This window comes from Polypterus senegalus, chromosome 4 (assembly GCF_016835505.1).
Source record: "Polypterus senegalus isolate Bchr_013 chromosome 4, ASM1683550v1, whole genome shotgun sequence".
In the NCBI taxonomy this organism is placed as follows: Eukaryota; Metazoa; Chordata; class Cladistia; order Polypteriformes; family Polypteridae; genus Polypterus; species Polypterus senegalus.
Genome location: NC_053157.1, coordinates 36,616,161 through 36,631,684, shown reverse-complemented (window position 1 = coordinate 36,631,684; position 15,524 = coordinate 36,616,161). Strand labels below are relative to the sequence as shown.

General features: G+C 38.7%; 1 protein-coding gene across 4 annotated transcripts in view; it reads left to right on the top strand.

The window, feature by feature from the left end:
* The window catches only part of LOC120527253 (WD repeat-containing protein 7), a 522,770-nt gene that overhangs the window by 24,113 nt on the left and 483,133 nt on the right, over nucleotides 1-15,524 (top strand). For all 4 annotated transcript variants that reach the window (XM_039750464.1, XM_039750463.1, XM_039750462.1 and 1 more), the window contains exons 2-3: nucleotides 11,539-11,710; nucleotides 14,206-14,312. In XM_039750464.1, coding sequence (XP_039606398.1) covers nucleotides 11,552-11,710; nucleotides 14,206-14,312 — 266 coding nt within the window. In that variant the 5' untranslated portion in view covers nucleotides 11,539-11,551. The remainder of the gene's footprint in view (nucleotides 1-11,538; nucleotides 11,711-14,205; nucleotides 14,313-15,524) is intronic.

Below are 15,524 nucleotides of genomic sequence, written 5' to 3'. Positions count from 1 at the left end.
CTGGATCATCACACTTGAGCTTGGAATTAAAATTTAGGATGCTGGATCCATCAGCAATTCAAGTAATTCTTATTATGAACAGCATTACCCCCACATGCTTTGTTGACTTTTTATGATGTGTTGTTCAACCTGCTTAATGCAAATCTGTATTGCAAGGAATAGATCAACATATGGTACAAGGCTGACATAATCCCTGGACTGGGCACTAGTTTATCTCCAGGCCATTTCAATTAGAGAAGTTACTGAAATTGACACGTGCAGCTGTGGGAGGAAAGAGTATGCAGAACAGTGCAAATTCCATACAAGCAGCAACCCTGAATCGGTACTAGCTACAGTGTCATTGTGCTGCCTTGAGCCAATACAGCCCAGTGACCAGTGAAATCATGAATTCAATACATTGTCAGTTTCCACACAGAGGTTAGGAGCACGCACTGATACAGTGCATTGCCGCACCCACTACATGACAAACCAACTCAGGATCCAGATTAGGACCTGAGTGAAGCCATGAAACGGGCGATTCCTCAGCCCCACACTAGGTTCAGATGGAGTGGAACAGTGTGAGGTTTTTTTTATGGTGGCTGGAGTGTTCTGCCCCCAAGTTTTTCCCTGCAGTTTGGAGGGCCTACATGCAAATTAATGTCATACCCAGGCCTTGCTCAAGGGCCCAACAGAGCAGAGACCCTTTAGGCATTTTATGGGATTTGAACCGGCAACCTTCTGATTGCCAGTGCAGATCCCTAGCCTCAGAGCCACCACCCTGCCGTTTCCATACAGCACACTTGATATTCAGCAGTATAACCTCACATGAAATCTAAACAGCTTTTGTACACATGCCCCACCACAGTTCTGCATAGTATAGCTGTAATAGTAAAGATCCACCAGGTAGTTTGTTACAGGGCATATATTGATAGAAATTTATTGTCCATGGCCTTTGAAATCTGGTGATTGTTTTCACAAGTAATATCCCAGCCACTATTTCTACATGTTCATTTTTTTGTTCATTTGCCATCAAGATGAAAATGTCTGCCTAGTTCTAGAACAAGCATTCACGGTTCTGAGAGACTGGTTTAAAAATACCTGCTCTACTTCCTGTCCAGTTGGATACATTGACAGGTTTACTGGATATTTACAGTAAGTAAGGGCCTGGCAGACAAGGGCACCACCAAGATAACACAAAAATATTCAAATCTCCACTAAATAGAAATGATAAACAACCCGTGTGTGATGACAAAGGGTGCTTCTCGGTGGATTGCTCTTTCATGTGTAGTGTTTGAGAAGATTTCCCCAAGACTCTAGAGCAGTGTTTCTCAACCACTTGGTTGTGACTTACTTTTGGATCACGGGCTGCTACAGTTGGGTCGCAAGCTGCTATTGTCTCTATCCAGTATGCAACAGAAGTGCCAGACTCTACATTCTGTAAAAGAGAGAGTGGCCAAGGAGTCCTGGCGAGAGACCGCAAGTTTCCACAGTTTCATCTAGATCACTTATTATCTAAATGGTTGCTTATGTGAACCATTTTAAAATAGCTCAGTCTGTAAAGTCAGAAAACACAACACTGATCTCCAAAAATCTGTGGTGATATTTATTAGATGCTAAAAACAAACATGCTAAACAAGATGTCCATTTAGGCAAGAGGTTTAGTTGCATTTATACTTTAGCTTCTCATCTTCAAATTGGCTAAATCAGACAGACACCTTAAGTCTTCAAGTCAGACCACACCAGCTTTTAAAAGTGGTTTAAAATAATGGCTTTAAAGTAAACCTGTATGGTACAGTAGTTACTTTTATTGTCAAAGTTTGCCATGTTTATTGTAAACTAGCTGTCCCCAGCAACTCCACCCGCATAGTAGTGTAACAGGACAAACTTTAAAAATCAATAAAAAACAAGTATCGCTAGCTAAGCAGAGGCAAGATATGCCCCAAAAAGTGGCCAGAGGTAGTGCAATTCGAACAGAGGCTGGCGCGTGAGTGAGGAGGGCCCTGCCCAGCTCTCTACTCCTGATGTCACGCCTTCCTCTCTCCTTGGCCTGCAGCCTCTGCCTCGGATTCGTGCAAATAAATCACTCCTGCAAGCGAACTAGCGCGATGACAGAAGTCGCAAAATCAACCGGAATGTTCAAGGAGATTATACAAAACAACCCAATCTAAATCCATTAAGTAGTTTTCTCATGAAAAGCGGACAGACAGACAGATTTTATATATAGAGAGCTGTTGTGAAATGTTTCCAGTGTTTATTGTACATTTGTTTCCATCTCTGGCTATGTATACAGAATAAGGTTTTCTGTGGATAGCAAAGTATCTCTTTATATCCACTTTAGTAGATGGTATCTTTCAAGACTCTGCTTAACTGTTCAACATCTACATGTGTCCCTAATTTACCTGTGTCATGCTTATTCTGATAATACGAAGCCTCTACTATGTCTGTGTACCTCAACAAAAACAAAATCAGGTAACAGAAGTTGTTCAAAGCACCACCACTCTTCTTTACCATTTAATCTTTAGATCATGCTATTAGGTTAGATTATTCTTTATTAAGGTAACAAGCTGAATTAGAAACTCCTTAATTGTAAAAATTTAAAATCATATAACCATATCTGGGGTGGCATGGTTGGGCAGTGGGTAGTGCTGCTGCCTCGCAGTTAGGAGACCTGGGTTTGCTTACTGGGTCCTCCCTGTGTGGAGTTTGCATGTTCTCCCCGTTTCTGCGTGGGTTTCTTCTGGATACTTTGGTTTCCTCCCACAGTCCAGAGACATGCAGGTTAGGTGCATTGGCGATTCTAAATTGTCCCTGGTGTGTGTGTGAATGTTTGTGTGTGTGTGTGTACGCGCCATGTGGTGAGCTGGCGCCCTGCCTAGGGTCTGTTTCCTGCTTTGCACCCAGTGTTGGCTGGGATTGGCTCCAGCAGACCCCTGTGACCCTGTAGTTAGGATATAGCGGGTTGGAAAATGGATGGATGGATAACCATATCCGAGTTCCTTTTCATGTTTTAGCTGCAGTAATAGGTGCTGCACCCGGCTGAAGAATAAGCAGGTTCAGCAAATGGGTGGATGAACATTGAGTATACAAATCTTCTTAAAGAGATATAAATTATCAAAGCTTTGTTTGTAAATAAAAACAACACAATTTACAGACTAATATAAAATATATATTATTTATCTGATATTAATGTATTTTTATTTTAATTTACTAATCCTTTTGTATAAATGTTGGCAAACCTTTAGTTTTAGTAAGCAGTAGCACATCTTTCAGCATTTCTGAAAGCATCCTGATTCTCCTTGTAGGTTTTCCTACCACATTAATCAGCTTCTTGATTTCAGACCATGACTCATCTTCAAGTGTTCTATTCAGAATTGATATTTCAAGCACGTTACATGATTTTTCCAGCAATTTTCAGTTGTGGATGTCACCTTCATAATCTTAGCGAGTCAAGAGCAGTTGTGCCAGAGTCCTATGATCATCGTAATTTGACATCCCCAATGGCTCGGTCCCACTAGTTTGCAGCTCCCCCCAAGAAAATTGGACAAGTTCAAAGTTGTTTTAAAGGATAAGTTTAGTATTTTTGAAGTCAGTTATTTCTTCACAGACATATGCATTTGTCACGCAAAATTGTGTTGTAAAGTTAAGCAGCTTCTTTAAATTAAAAAAAACAATATCTTGCCCACACTAGTGCTTTACAATGGAGGGTATAGGGCACTTAAGAAAACCTGCAAAACTTGTCACATACATCCATTTTTCAAGCCAAGACTTTTGTCAAGTACTGATTCATGCTTCTCATGTTTCTATCACATGTTTGTGACATCCAAAGGGATCTGGAAATTATCCTTTTATTGCCTATTCCTGGTGCTGTTTTTCTTGTGGTAAGGAGATGGAGATGTTTTCTATTTGCTTGTGTAGTACTAGGGTGTTGTATCTTGTTAGCCATTATGAATGTAGTGAGAGGTCAAACACAATGACACCTTTTATTGGCTTACTAAAAAGATTACAATATACAAGCTTTCGAAGGCAACTCAGGCCCCTTCCCTAAATATGGAAGTAAATCAAAAATAAACCAAACAAGTGGCGCAAAAAGTTTACTGTCATTTGGTCTGTCGGCAGAAGACCACCCCTTGGGGGTAAAAGGTTGTTGCTCAGGAATACTAAGTGCTGAGCTGTTGCGTATGGGTGGTCTTTCTTTAAAATGGCTAAATCTCATATTGGTGTTTTTTTTTTTGGTCAAAAATGTCATGTGCAAACTATTTTATAATTTGTGGATAGTTGCAAAACACTGATCAATACTCGACAACTGTCTTGATAGAAAAATGTGCAGTTGTGCTTGGAAGTTTGCAAACCCTTTAGAATCTATATATATAATTCACTAAGGCAAGACAACGATGGAAAGCACGCCGGAAGGGACGTGGATTCACTAAGCCGCCGACAAGTGAGACACCTATGGTGCATGCAGGAAGGAGCCACGCCCACCAACTCCAAGACCATTGGATACGACGACAACTCGCAGGGCCATGCCCATCAACTCGAACGCGACGGCACAGAAAAAATGGCGTCATTTATATTCTTCTGTCGTAGAGGCCACATGCAGTGCCCGTCAGGTTAATGTCATGTGCATTTCATGCACCTCCGAGCTACGTTGACTGTTCATAGAGGCATGTTTCTCACGGAGGTGAATCGCCATATGCAGCGTGTGAAACGGTTTGCGAGGGGTATCCCATGGGGTCCTTAAAACAATCCTTTACAACAGAGGTTAAAGCACAATGAAGTAAGCAGTCTTTAAAAAGCGAGTTTTCGGTTACGACCCACGACTGCGTGCACCATAGCAAACTGTTTTACACGCTACATACAGCAATTTGCATCCGCGACAAACATGCATCTTCTTAGATGCTCCTGCACTTTGTACACACCCACCTCGCTACCACCGTGGTCGGGTGTCTTAGTGGATTATATATAGAAAGGCAGCCAAAATCGCACAGAGCAATGAAGTCTACGTGAGTCACAGGTGCATGTGGACTGTGTAAAGACGACAACGACTCAAGTGACGAGTTGGAGATGGGCACATGAGCAGGCAGAGCATGATGGCGGTCCACCAGTTTTCAGTCACGGACGATTGTGTGTTGGTTCGTTCCGTGCATTGTAACAATGTTGCTTTTCTTGCTGATTTATTACATTACCGATTTTTTTCAAATGTTAGTTTTCTCCCTGTGCTTAAAAATCAATAAAAAACCGGCCTGATTATGAGACGTATGGTACGCCGCGGGTTGGCTAGTTTTCTATATTTCTGCATAAATATGACCTAAAACATCATCAGATTTTCACTCAAGTCCTAAAAGTAGATAAAGAGAAACTAGTTAAACAAATGAGACAAAAATATTACACTTGGGCATTTATTTATTAAGGAAAATGATTGAATATTACATATTTGTGAGTGGCAAAACTATGTATGTGAACCTTTGCTTTCAGTACCTGGTGTGTCCCCCCCTTTGCAGCAATAACTGCAACTAAACCTTTCCGGTAACTTTTGATCGTTCCTGCACACCGGCTTGGAGGAATTGTAGCCCATTCCTCCATACAGGACAGCTTCAACTCTGGGATGTTGGTGGGTTTCCTCACATTAACTGCTCGCTTCAGGTCCTTCCACAACATTTCGATTGGATTAAGGTCAGGACTTTGACTTGGCCACCCCAAAACATGAACTTTATTCTCCTTTAACCATTCTTTGGTAGAAAGACTTGTGTGCTTAGGGTCATCGTCTTGCTGCATGACCCACCTTCTCTTGAGATTCAGTTCATGGACCGTTCAACATCTATATGTGTCACTAATATATGTATATATATATATATGTATATATATATATATATATATATATATGTATATATATATGTATATATATATATATATATATGTATATATATGTGTGTATGTATATATATATGTGTATATATATATATATATATATGTGTGTATATATATATATATATGTATGTATATATATATATGTATGTAAGTATATATATATATATATATGTATGTGTGTATATGTATATATATATATATATATATATATATATGCGCACGATGGCGAGTGGTAGCGCTGCTGCCTTGCAGTTAGGAGACCCGGGTTCGCTTCCCGGGTCCTCCCTGCGTGGAGTTTGCATGTTCTCCCTGTGTCTGCGTGTTTCCTCCCACAGTCCAAAGACATGCCGGTTAGGTGGATTGGCGCTTCTTAATTGGCCCTAGTGTGTGCTTGATGCGTGGGTGTGTTTGTGTCTGTCCTGTGGATCTGCCCAGGATTGGTTCCTGCCTTGTGCCCTGTGTTGGCTGGGATTGGCTCCAGCAGACCCCCATGACCCTGTGTTCGGATTCAGCGGGTTGGAAAATGGATGGATGGATATGTGTATAATATATATATATATATATATATATATATATATATATATGTATATATATATGTATATATATATGTATATATGTATATAATATATATGTATATAATATATATAATATATATAATATATATATATATTTATATGTATATGTACAGTGTATGTATATGTATGAATATATATGTGTATATACTGTATTTATATTTTATATATATATATATGTGTGTGTGTGTGTATATAATTTTTCAATTAACTTTTTGTTTAGGTATGTTTTAAATATTGTAAAAATATAAACAATTATTGCAGATGACAATGACGCAAATTATGACCTACTACAAATACACACAAAGTTTAAAAAGAACTGAAGGTATTAACACAAGAAATATAAAGCAAAGTAGATCACAAAACATGGTAAATTTTAAAAATGAATTTGGGTAACTCAGTTGATCTCATCTATGAGAACTGGGGGTTGTTTTGGGGATATTCAGGACCAGGTTGTTATGACAATTTATTTTGTTTTTCTTTCTCTCAGTTAAGAAAATTGAAAGTTTTTGCTGATCAGCCCGTTCACTAGGGCATCCTCAAAGCATTTGACGATGTTGTTATTGCTGTGGTTGTTTTAACTCTCATTAGTGAAGAGATCTTCTCATCTATAGCTGAAGTGCCAGTTGTCTGGAGTTCCGCTGTGTAAAATTTGCATGGATGCATTGTGTTGCCTATCTTTACCACACCTGTGGTTCACCTCCTAAGGATGCCAGTATCCTGTTGCAGATAGAGTTTCACAAGCTCAGAGCTCTACGTTTCAGGATCAGCTTAGAGGTAACCAGTTTCTTAAAGGCAGTGCTGTAATGAAACAGCCATTTTTTGATGTGGTGCAGAGCCAGGGAGATGGCGCGGTAAATCAACTTTTTTTACTTGGTAGACAAACATGGATGTGAGAATTTAATGAGTTCTGAGTCCTGTAGCAGCCTAGTCTTTTTTAAGTACTTCATGCCCACAGAAGTAAGTGCCAATGGGTGATTGTAATTCAGATATGATTCAGGGGGCAGTGAGGGACTGAAAATGTCTTTGACTTCAGAAATTACCGGATATTCAAAGGTTTTAAGGCTGCAAAGTGAAACCCTGTCTGAGTCAGCTATTTATTTATATTCATGACAATTTTGTATATACTGTATTATTTTTATTTGTAAAGTGCCCTTGTTTTCTGGATTTTCTCACTTAAAGTAGATGTTAAACGTCCATATGTATGTGGTATAAGAAGTTTAAAAGTATATAGCTACAATGTGTCATTGTTTGCCTTCTTTTGTCTTCAAGTTTATATATTCTAGTTATGCAAAATTCAGTGTGTTTATATTTTTTATATTAAATACAAGATATGTGTTCAACAGGCATGAAAATTTGTTTTTAGAGCAGATATTTAAGCCCAGAAATGCAATCCCTCTGCTTTCACTCCCAGTCTTGGTATATCCACACTCACGTAAGTCTTCACGTAGAAAAGGTGAAAACAATCATGGGTGTCTGTTTCAGTTTCACCTTTCTCAAAATCTGCTCCCCTAAGCATTATGGTAATTGAACAGCAGCTGAGTACAGGGGATGACCTATAAAGTTTTTGTAATTGCCTTGTTACATTTCTGGGGTGGGTGGTGATGAACCTGGGAGGTCATCTCACCCTCTTTTTCTAGCGTCCTGTGAAGACATGCTTCAAGTGTCATCTCCAGGCAGAGGAGCAGCTTCAGCGACAGACTGCTGTCACCGTCCTGCTCCACTGACAGACTGAGGAGATCGTTCTTCCTCCACACTATGGGACTCTTCAATTCTACCTGGGGGGTAAACGTTAACATTATTCAAAGTTATTGTCTGTTTTTACCTGCATTTTTATTACTCTTTAATTTAATATTGGTTTTTGTATCAGTATGCTGCTGGTGGATTATGTGAATTTCCCCTTGGGATTAATAAAGTATCTATCTATCTAATCTATCAGTCATCTGTGTCTGCAAAAATATCACAGTGAAAGCCCAGAATAAGTTGTACTGTATGATGGACAGCGTTCTGAGTACCATTTAAAAGCAGCATGGATGCCACTCAGGGAGGTTTTCTTTCTTGCATGATAATCAGAATGAGGTGGACTCATGTTATGGTACCTGTGAGGTCTGGCTGAAGAGATTTTTTGTTATGTATGGTTATAAATATGGGCCCACGCACAATTTTTAATATTGGTTCATCACCAATTTTTAGGTTTGTAATCTTGTTCCGCAGGCTGATGTTTACTCAGTTATTATGACTTGTTTTATAAGTCACTTTTGATAAACAAATGTAAATGCAAGGTGGGGCCAGTGAGTTGAGGAACTGTTGAATTCTTTTCATGTTATTTTTACTGTATTTATTTTGTGGTTATTAAAGTATGGTGATCAAGTGTATCTGACAGAGAGACAATATCACCTGCTAAAATATGTTTATATAGTGTATACTTGCTTTACAGTTTGGAAATGAAAGTTTAGCTCTGTTTTTGTCTCCTGTCATCCATATCAGGCAATATAAGTGAAAAGTTCTTCAGCCTTTTATTTTGTTTATTTTTTTGTGTCACTTTGAATCTACATTCTGAACAAAATTCTCAACATGGATTTATTCAGCTGGAGTGTTCTGCTCTTAATTTTAAAGCATACAAAAATCTTTTTCAGATTATTGCAAGATGAAACACACCAGTGTTGTCATCCTCCATGTACTTTTTACACTCTGTGAAGGACCTCACAGTGCAAATAGGCACGAGGAAAGACACTTATCCTACAGTTCAATTCATATTGTGTTTTTGGCTTTGTAGTGCAATTTTCCTGTGATATTAAATTTTCATTAAAGAAATGTACTGTATGTTTAGTTTTACTTATTGTTAGGTATTCATACATCAAAACACTGCAAAATAAATGTGAATCAGTCTAGCAAAACGGAACTTTAAATGCATGTTTTTGTAAACTTTTTCTGAAAATAAAATAATAATCTTTCATATTAACATAAAATATTTGCAGTGCAGTAACATAAGACATGTTGCATGTTGATTAGTACAAGGATTTTACTGTACTCTGTACATGTGATAATATTGACCCCATAAACCTATAATATAAACTTACTGCAGTGCAAAACCATCCAAATTTGAATTTTTTTAATTTTCTGAATTAACATTATACTATGCTTCAGCAGTGGCTGTCCTTTTTATTTCCTGCTTGAATTCCTTACTGACACATTAACTGTGGGTCCTGACTGGATCTATGAAGAACTAGTAATGTTATATCTCATTGTAAGATCCAAAGATGCTGTATGTCCAGTTACTGTTCAGGGAGTGGATGTTGAGGTGGTGCGCTCCTACAAGTACTTGGGGTTGCGCAACCATATCAGTGATAGATTGGGCTGGTCTTGTGTAACACAGAGTAACTGTATAAGAAATGGCAGAGCAGGCTTTTTTTCCTTTGGAGACTGTGCCCCTTTAATGCAAGTGGTGGATTTCCTCACATCTTCTACAACTCTGTGATGGCCACTCCAGTGCAATATTCTATGCTGTGGGGTGCTGGACTGGTAACATCACTTCAAGAGTGGCCCATTGAATCAACAAAACAATTAAAAAGGAAGGCTCAATCATGGGACATACTCTGGACCCTGGATGTAACCATGAAGGAGAGAATTTAAACAAAGGTGTGTGCTATTATGAATAATGCTGCACATCCTCTCTCTGACATCTTAATGCTGAGGAATTTCATCCATTGAATTATTCAGCAGAAGTGGGTCAAGAAATATTACTGGGGCTCCTTTATACCAACAGCAATACCCCAGCATAATGCCTTGCCGAGACTGGGACTGCCAAGTCGGAAGTTTTCTTTCTTTTTATATTTACTTTCTTTTTAGTCATTCTGGTGTGTGTGTCTGTGTAAAAGTATTTATCTATTTATGTATTTATTTATTTAAAGAGCTTCTGTAAAAAGCCAATTTTCTCCCGGGGGACAAATAGAGATCTTTCAATCTATCCAAAATAAGAATTTCACCCCTCTTCTTGAAGCTGATATCTCTCCATTGTAATGATAAGCCCCACACTTGAAAACACTAAATGGGTACAGACGTAGCAGAGACAGATTTGTGATTTGACCAGAAAAGCAGGCAGTGGGAATTTAGTTGCTTTCGTTCTCCACCATACTAGTGTGCTGCTATTAAGAACAATGTGAGAAGCACTGAATTATAATGTCCCCTTGCTGTAATGTAGCCCATTTCTGAATCATTTTCAGTGAAAAGTATATCTGCAGCTTGTGAGAGCTGCAGTAACTACAGCTTGCTGTCCCAGTAGTGTTTGAGTATATTATGAGAACTGCTTCACTGCAATGATAAATTTGTGCTTTGCCGGTGCCAGGTGTTTGAAGAATAGCCTGGGGATGCAGTGGTCCATTTGTGAAAGTATGTTGCAGTTCACTGTACTCGTTTGAGGATGCGACTTCTTACTAATACAGGTGTGTGTGAAACACTTAATGTGCATCCCGAGCCCATTTTCTTAATGGATGATGTCTTAAGTTGGAAGTCTTTCCTGCTATACCTCAGTTCTTGTTTTTCAGATTTTTACATTCTCTGGTTTTCATGAGAAATGTTTTCATTTATCTTTCTGTTTGGTTTCAGTCCTGTGGTAATGTAGTACAATACATATTACAAAGTTACATTTTGTATTACAAAATTGTATTGTGAAATTTGGTGTGATGCGTCGGGACTAATTATTCAGACCCTGAAAGAGAACCTGTGCTTTTATACATTTGAAATCTACAAAAAAGCAAAATATATATGAATAAAGGTTGTCTGTGTTTATACTGTATGGTCGAAAGTTAATTTATTTAATAACAATCCATTACTCCTAAGAATGTATCAGTTTGGAAGGTGAGCTGAACATTCTCTTCTCATGTATTATTTTCATATTATTATGTGATGTCTTGTGTTTTTTGAGTATGCCTTTTTTATATTTTAAGTTCAAACTACAAAAAAAATCTAAATAAATGTCTGGAAGTTTACTGAGTTAGATAAGGCAGAATCTTATGTTTCCACTTCTATTCAAAGGTTTCATAGGAGACAAAGCAGAGGTGTGATGGTGAAAATAATTTTGAAAGTCTGGACTCTTAAATTGTGTGTATGCTTCTTCTTATAGGACAACAGAAAAGATGGCAGGAAACAGCCTTGTGCTTCCCATTGTTTTATGGGGCCGTACAGCACCTACTCATTGCATTTCAACCTTACTTGTTATGGATGATCTTGCAACCATTGTCACAGGCTGTCACGATGGACAAATCTGTCTGTGGGATTTGACTTCAGATCTGGAGGTAATTTTGGGGCAGTGGGGGTACTGCATGCATTTCTCAAAAATTGTAGACTTGTGGTGTTTGGGATTGCCCAACTAGAGCCAGCAGGTCTTTAAATTCACTAATGTGCATTTTAATTGAGTAAAATTAAACCCATCTGCTTTGGTTATTTGCATGCAACTGAAGAAGCATAATTTAAGTTTTCTGCTGTTTGATTTTTTTGTCTCATTTTAGGTTGCTTAGAAATTATACATCTTTGTATGTTAATTTATTCTAAATCCCTCACCATCAACTTATTAAAAGTTGCTGAAAAAATAAATAGGCAATCAGTAGTAGAGCAGAATATAGTTCTTTTTGCTAGTTAGAAATATACTGTAATTTTGGGATCTACTGCTATATACCTTCACTGGGGTCACTTTAATGCTAATGTGAATTTAGGCTTTTAAAACTTTCTTGTACCAGTGGAACCAGTTACCCTTTTTATGGCTTCATAATAGTGGTGCACAATTATGACAGGATTCATAATTGATGATTATTGCCCTTGATTTTATTAATACTAAATTGGTGTCCTGCTTTACTTGACAACAAAAAGCAAAAGTTGCATGTGTATGTGTAATCAAAGAGCAAAATAAAATATTTAGTAACTTATGTAAGATTAGGAAGTTAAAGTAAACCCAACCTGATAGTTCTGTTTTACTGCTATGTAAAAGCATTAAATGTAGCAATATTAATATATAGCAAGCTGAAGAATTATTTAGGTGATAACGTGTTTTTACATGCTGCAGCCATTCTGTAATTTGTATAATGTGCTAGAATATACACCCAGTACCATCAAATAAAAAAAGAATATCACCGTTTGAAAACTTTTCAGTTTCACTATGCTTACACAGTGTTTGCACATTGTCAGATAATGAACTGTTACCTGCAGAAGATATGGAATAGGGCTAAAGCATGGACACCATTCTATACAGTTTATAGGTTTAGCATAAATGGCCCAGGATAGTCAACCATCACCACAAGTGTAACCTGTATGATCAAAGCACTGAAGTCTGGTCCAATCATGGATTGCAATGACATTCACAGAGTTTTTCCCATTATCTGTAATCAAAGATTGGTCTAACTGCAGCCTGCAATACCTTTGATGCCAGCCACATAATACCCACAAAATCATGGAACGCCCAGTGAGGTCACTCTCAACAACAAGGGTCCAGCGGCAGCACTCCGGAGCTCTGCAATTCAGACGCTCCTCTGAACAGCCAATTGGATTGCCAGGTTATGTCAGTTCATTTACTCAAGAGTCCTCATTATTTGTGTTGGATAATGTTACAACTACAGTCTTAACGACAGTGTAACTGGACATGTAATGGACGTTACATCTTAGATATTGTGGGCTGCACTTTACACTCTGTTGTGTAATCCTGCAAACGTACTGCTTTTTGTTCAAGCCCCAGGTTGCCAGTGTGACTCTTAGTTCTTGAGCAGTTGACCTATTCTTGAAAAAAGGATTATATTTACAAAACCAACTGCATTTTTTAGCTTAAATTGCTCATCAGTATAATGAACTGTTAATCTCAGGCATGCTTCCATACTTCTACTCAACCAGTTGTGGCTATATAAAGTTCCACTAATTTCAGATCTATTTGAAATGCAGTCTTTCATGACATCTTACCTGAAGAAGGGGCCAGAGTTGCCTTGAAAGCTTGCATATTGTAATCTTTTTAGTTAGCCAACAAAAGTTGTCATTTTGCTTGACCTCTTAATTCATTTGAAACAAACGTAATAACAATGGTGTATTTTACTCTGGGTGTGGATCATTTTGTGTTGCATACAGTTTTAATTGGAGTCTTGTTTTTTGATAAACAAGATTTTGATTTCTGATATCTAAATTTGCTTTCAATAGCCTGCTTAAACAGTATAAACAATTAATTCACAGATATTTGGATCATGGACCTATTGTTACTAGGACTTAGTGCTGCTTTTTTGCTTAGCTTTCTTGCACTCTTTTGAACTGTCTGGTTTAATCGTTGATAGTTGTGTAATTATTTGAATGCAGTTCACCACAGTTCACCACCATTATGATATTTTTGATGCTCATCATTGCTGTTGAAAGCAAAATAATTTGATATTATGTACTATTCAGTTTGTTTTGGAACTAAAGTGGCTAAAAGTGTTTGGTGATTTACAGTAGGTTCAACATTACTTACATTTTTCAGTTTTTATTGCAAACAGAAGGGAAAGAATTTAATACATTTAAAAAGCTCTTCTAAGAATACATTCAGCACGGTTGCCTGTTGTCATGTGATGTGAGTTCCTTCCACTCGTAAATGCACTCTTACTTGGTACAAATCTTGATCTCTGACAGCGTAGGACTACTGAATAAATTAATCGGCAATTTTCGTAATTACAAATAATATGCTATTAATTGTACAGCCTTACTTTATCAGAGATGGATTTGAATCCTTAGAACTGGAATGCTTTTTCTGTTGATCTTTTTTTTGTCTTTTGCTTTTTTGTAGATTAGCCCTCGAGCACTTTTGTTTGGCCATACCTCTTCAATCACGTGCCTGTCTAAAGCTAGCTCAGGAAGTGATAAGCAGTATATTGTGAGTGCCTCTGAAAGTGGGTAAGTACTGCACTGTAATGGTGGCGAAATATAAATGTATTACTAGAAAAACCCATATTCAGGAATATATTTGGTGGAAGTAGCTGGTTGGTGTTCTTACTGGATAGCGGGTGACATCATCCATTCCGGGGTTGCTAAGTTACAAACACAGCACCCTGAGGTGCTTGTGCTAATCACTGGAGACTTTAACCATGTGACATTGGACAAAAAATTTACCTGCCTTCTCCCAGTATATGGATTGTAACACCTGGGGAAATAGGACTATTGACCTACTGTATGCAAACGTTAAAGACGCATACAGCGCCACCCCGCTGCCTGCACTTGGGAAAGCAGATCATAACCTGGTTCTGCTTCAGCCTCACTACAAACCAAGAGTGAGGGAGCTACCTACAACCACACACTCATTCAGGAAGTGGTCCCCTGAGACAGAGCAGGCTCTGAGAGACTGCTTGGGAACTACGGACTGGGATATGCTGCAGGGGTCACATAGTGAGAACATTGAGGAGGTTGTTGACTGTACTACTGACTACATCAACTTCTGTATGGACATTGTAGTTCCAGTAAGAACAGTACACTGCTATGCTAACAACAAGCCATGGATTACAAGTGACATCAAGGGGCTTTTGAACCAGAAGAAAAGGGCTTTTAAAGGCGGTTATCACCATGACCTCAAGTGCATGCAGAAGGAACTCTGAATCCAGCTCAGGGCAGCGAAAGAGCAGTACAGGAGAAAGCTGGAGCAGAAGTTGCAGAATAACAGCATGAAGGAAGTATGGGATGGGATGAAGATCATCACTGGCTGCAGCTCAAAGCGGGGTGCCACCATTGAGAGAGACGTGGAATGAGCAAACCAGATGAACATCTTCTTCAATAGGTTTGACCACCCTCACCCACTCTCACCTCGGAGTACTGCACCCTCCATCCATCCTTTTGCTGATAACATCCCCACCCACAGTTACAGCAGCCCAGAAGAGACTTTGTGCCAGCAAAGCAGCGGGTCCAGATGGAGTATCGCCACGACTGCTGAAGGCCTGTGCGTTGGAGCTGGGGAATCCTCTACAGAGCATCTTCAACATGAGCCTGGAACAGGGGAGAGTCCCGAGGCTTTGGAAAACATCTTGCATCACCCCAGTCCCAAAGGTATCGCGTCCTATTGAGCTGAACGACTTCTGGCCTGTCGCTCTGATGTCACCTGTGATGAAGACCATGGAG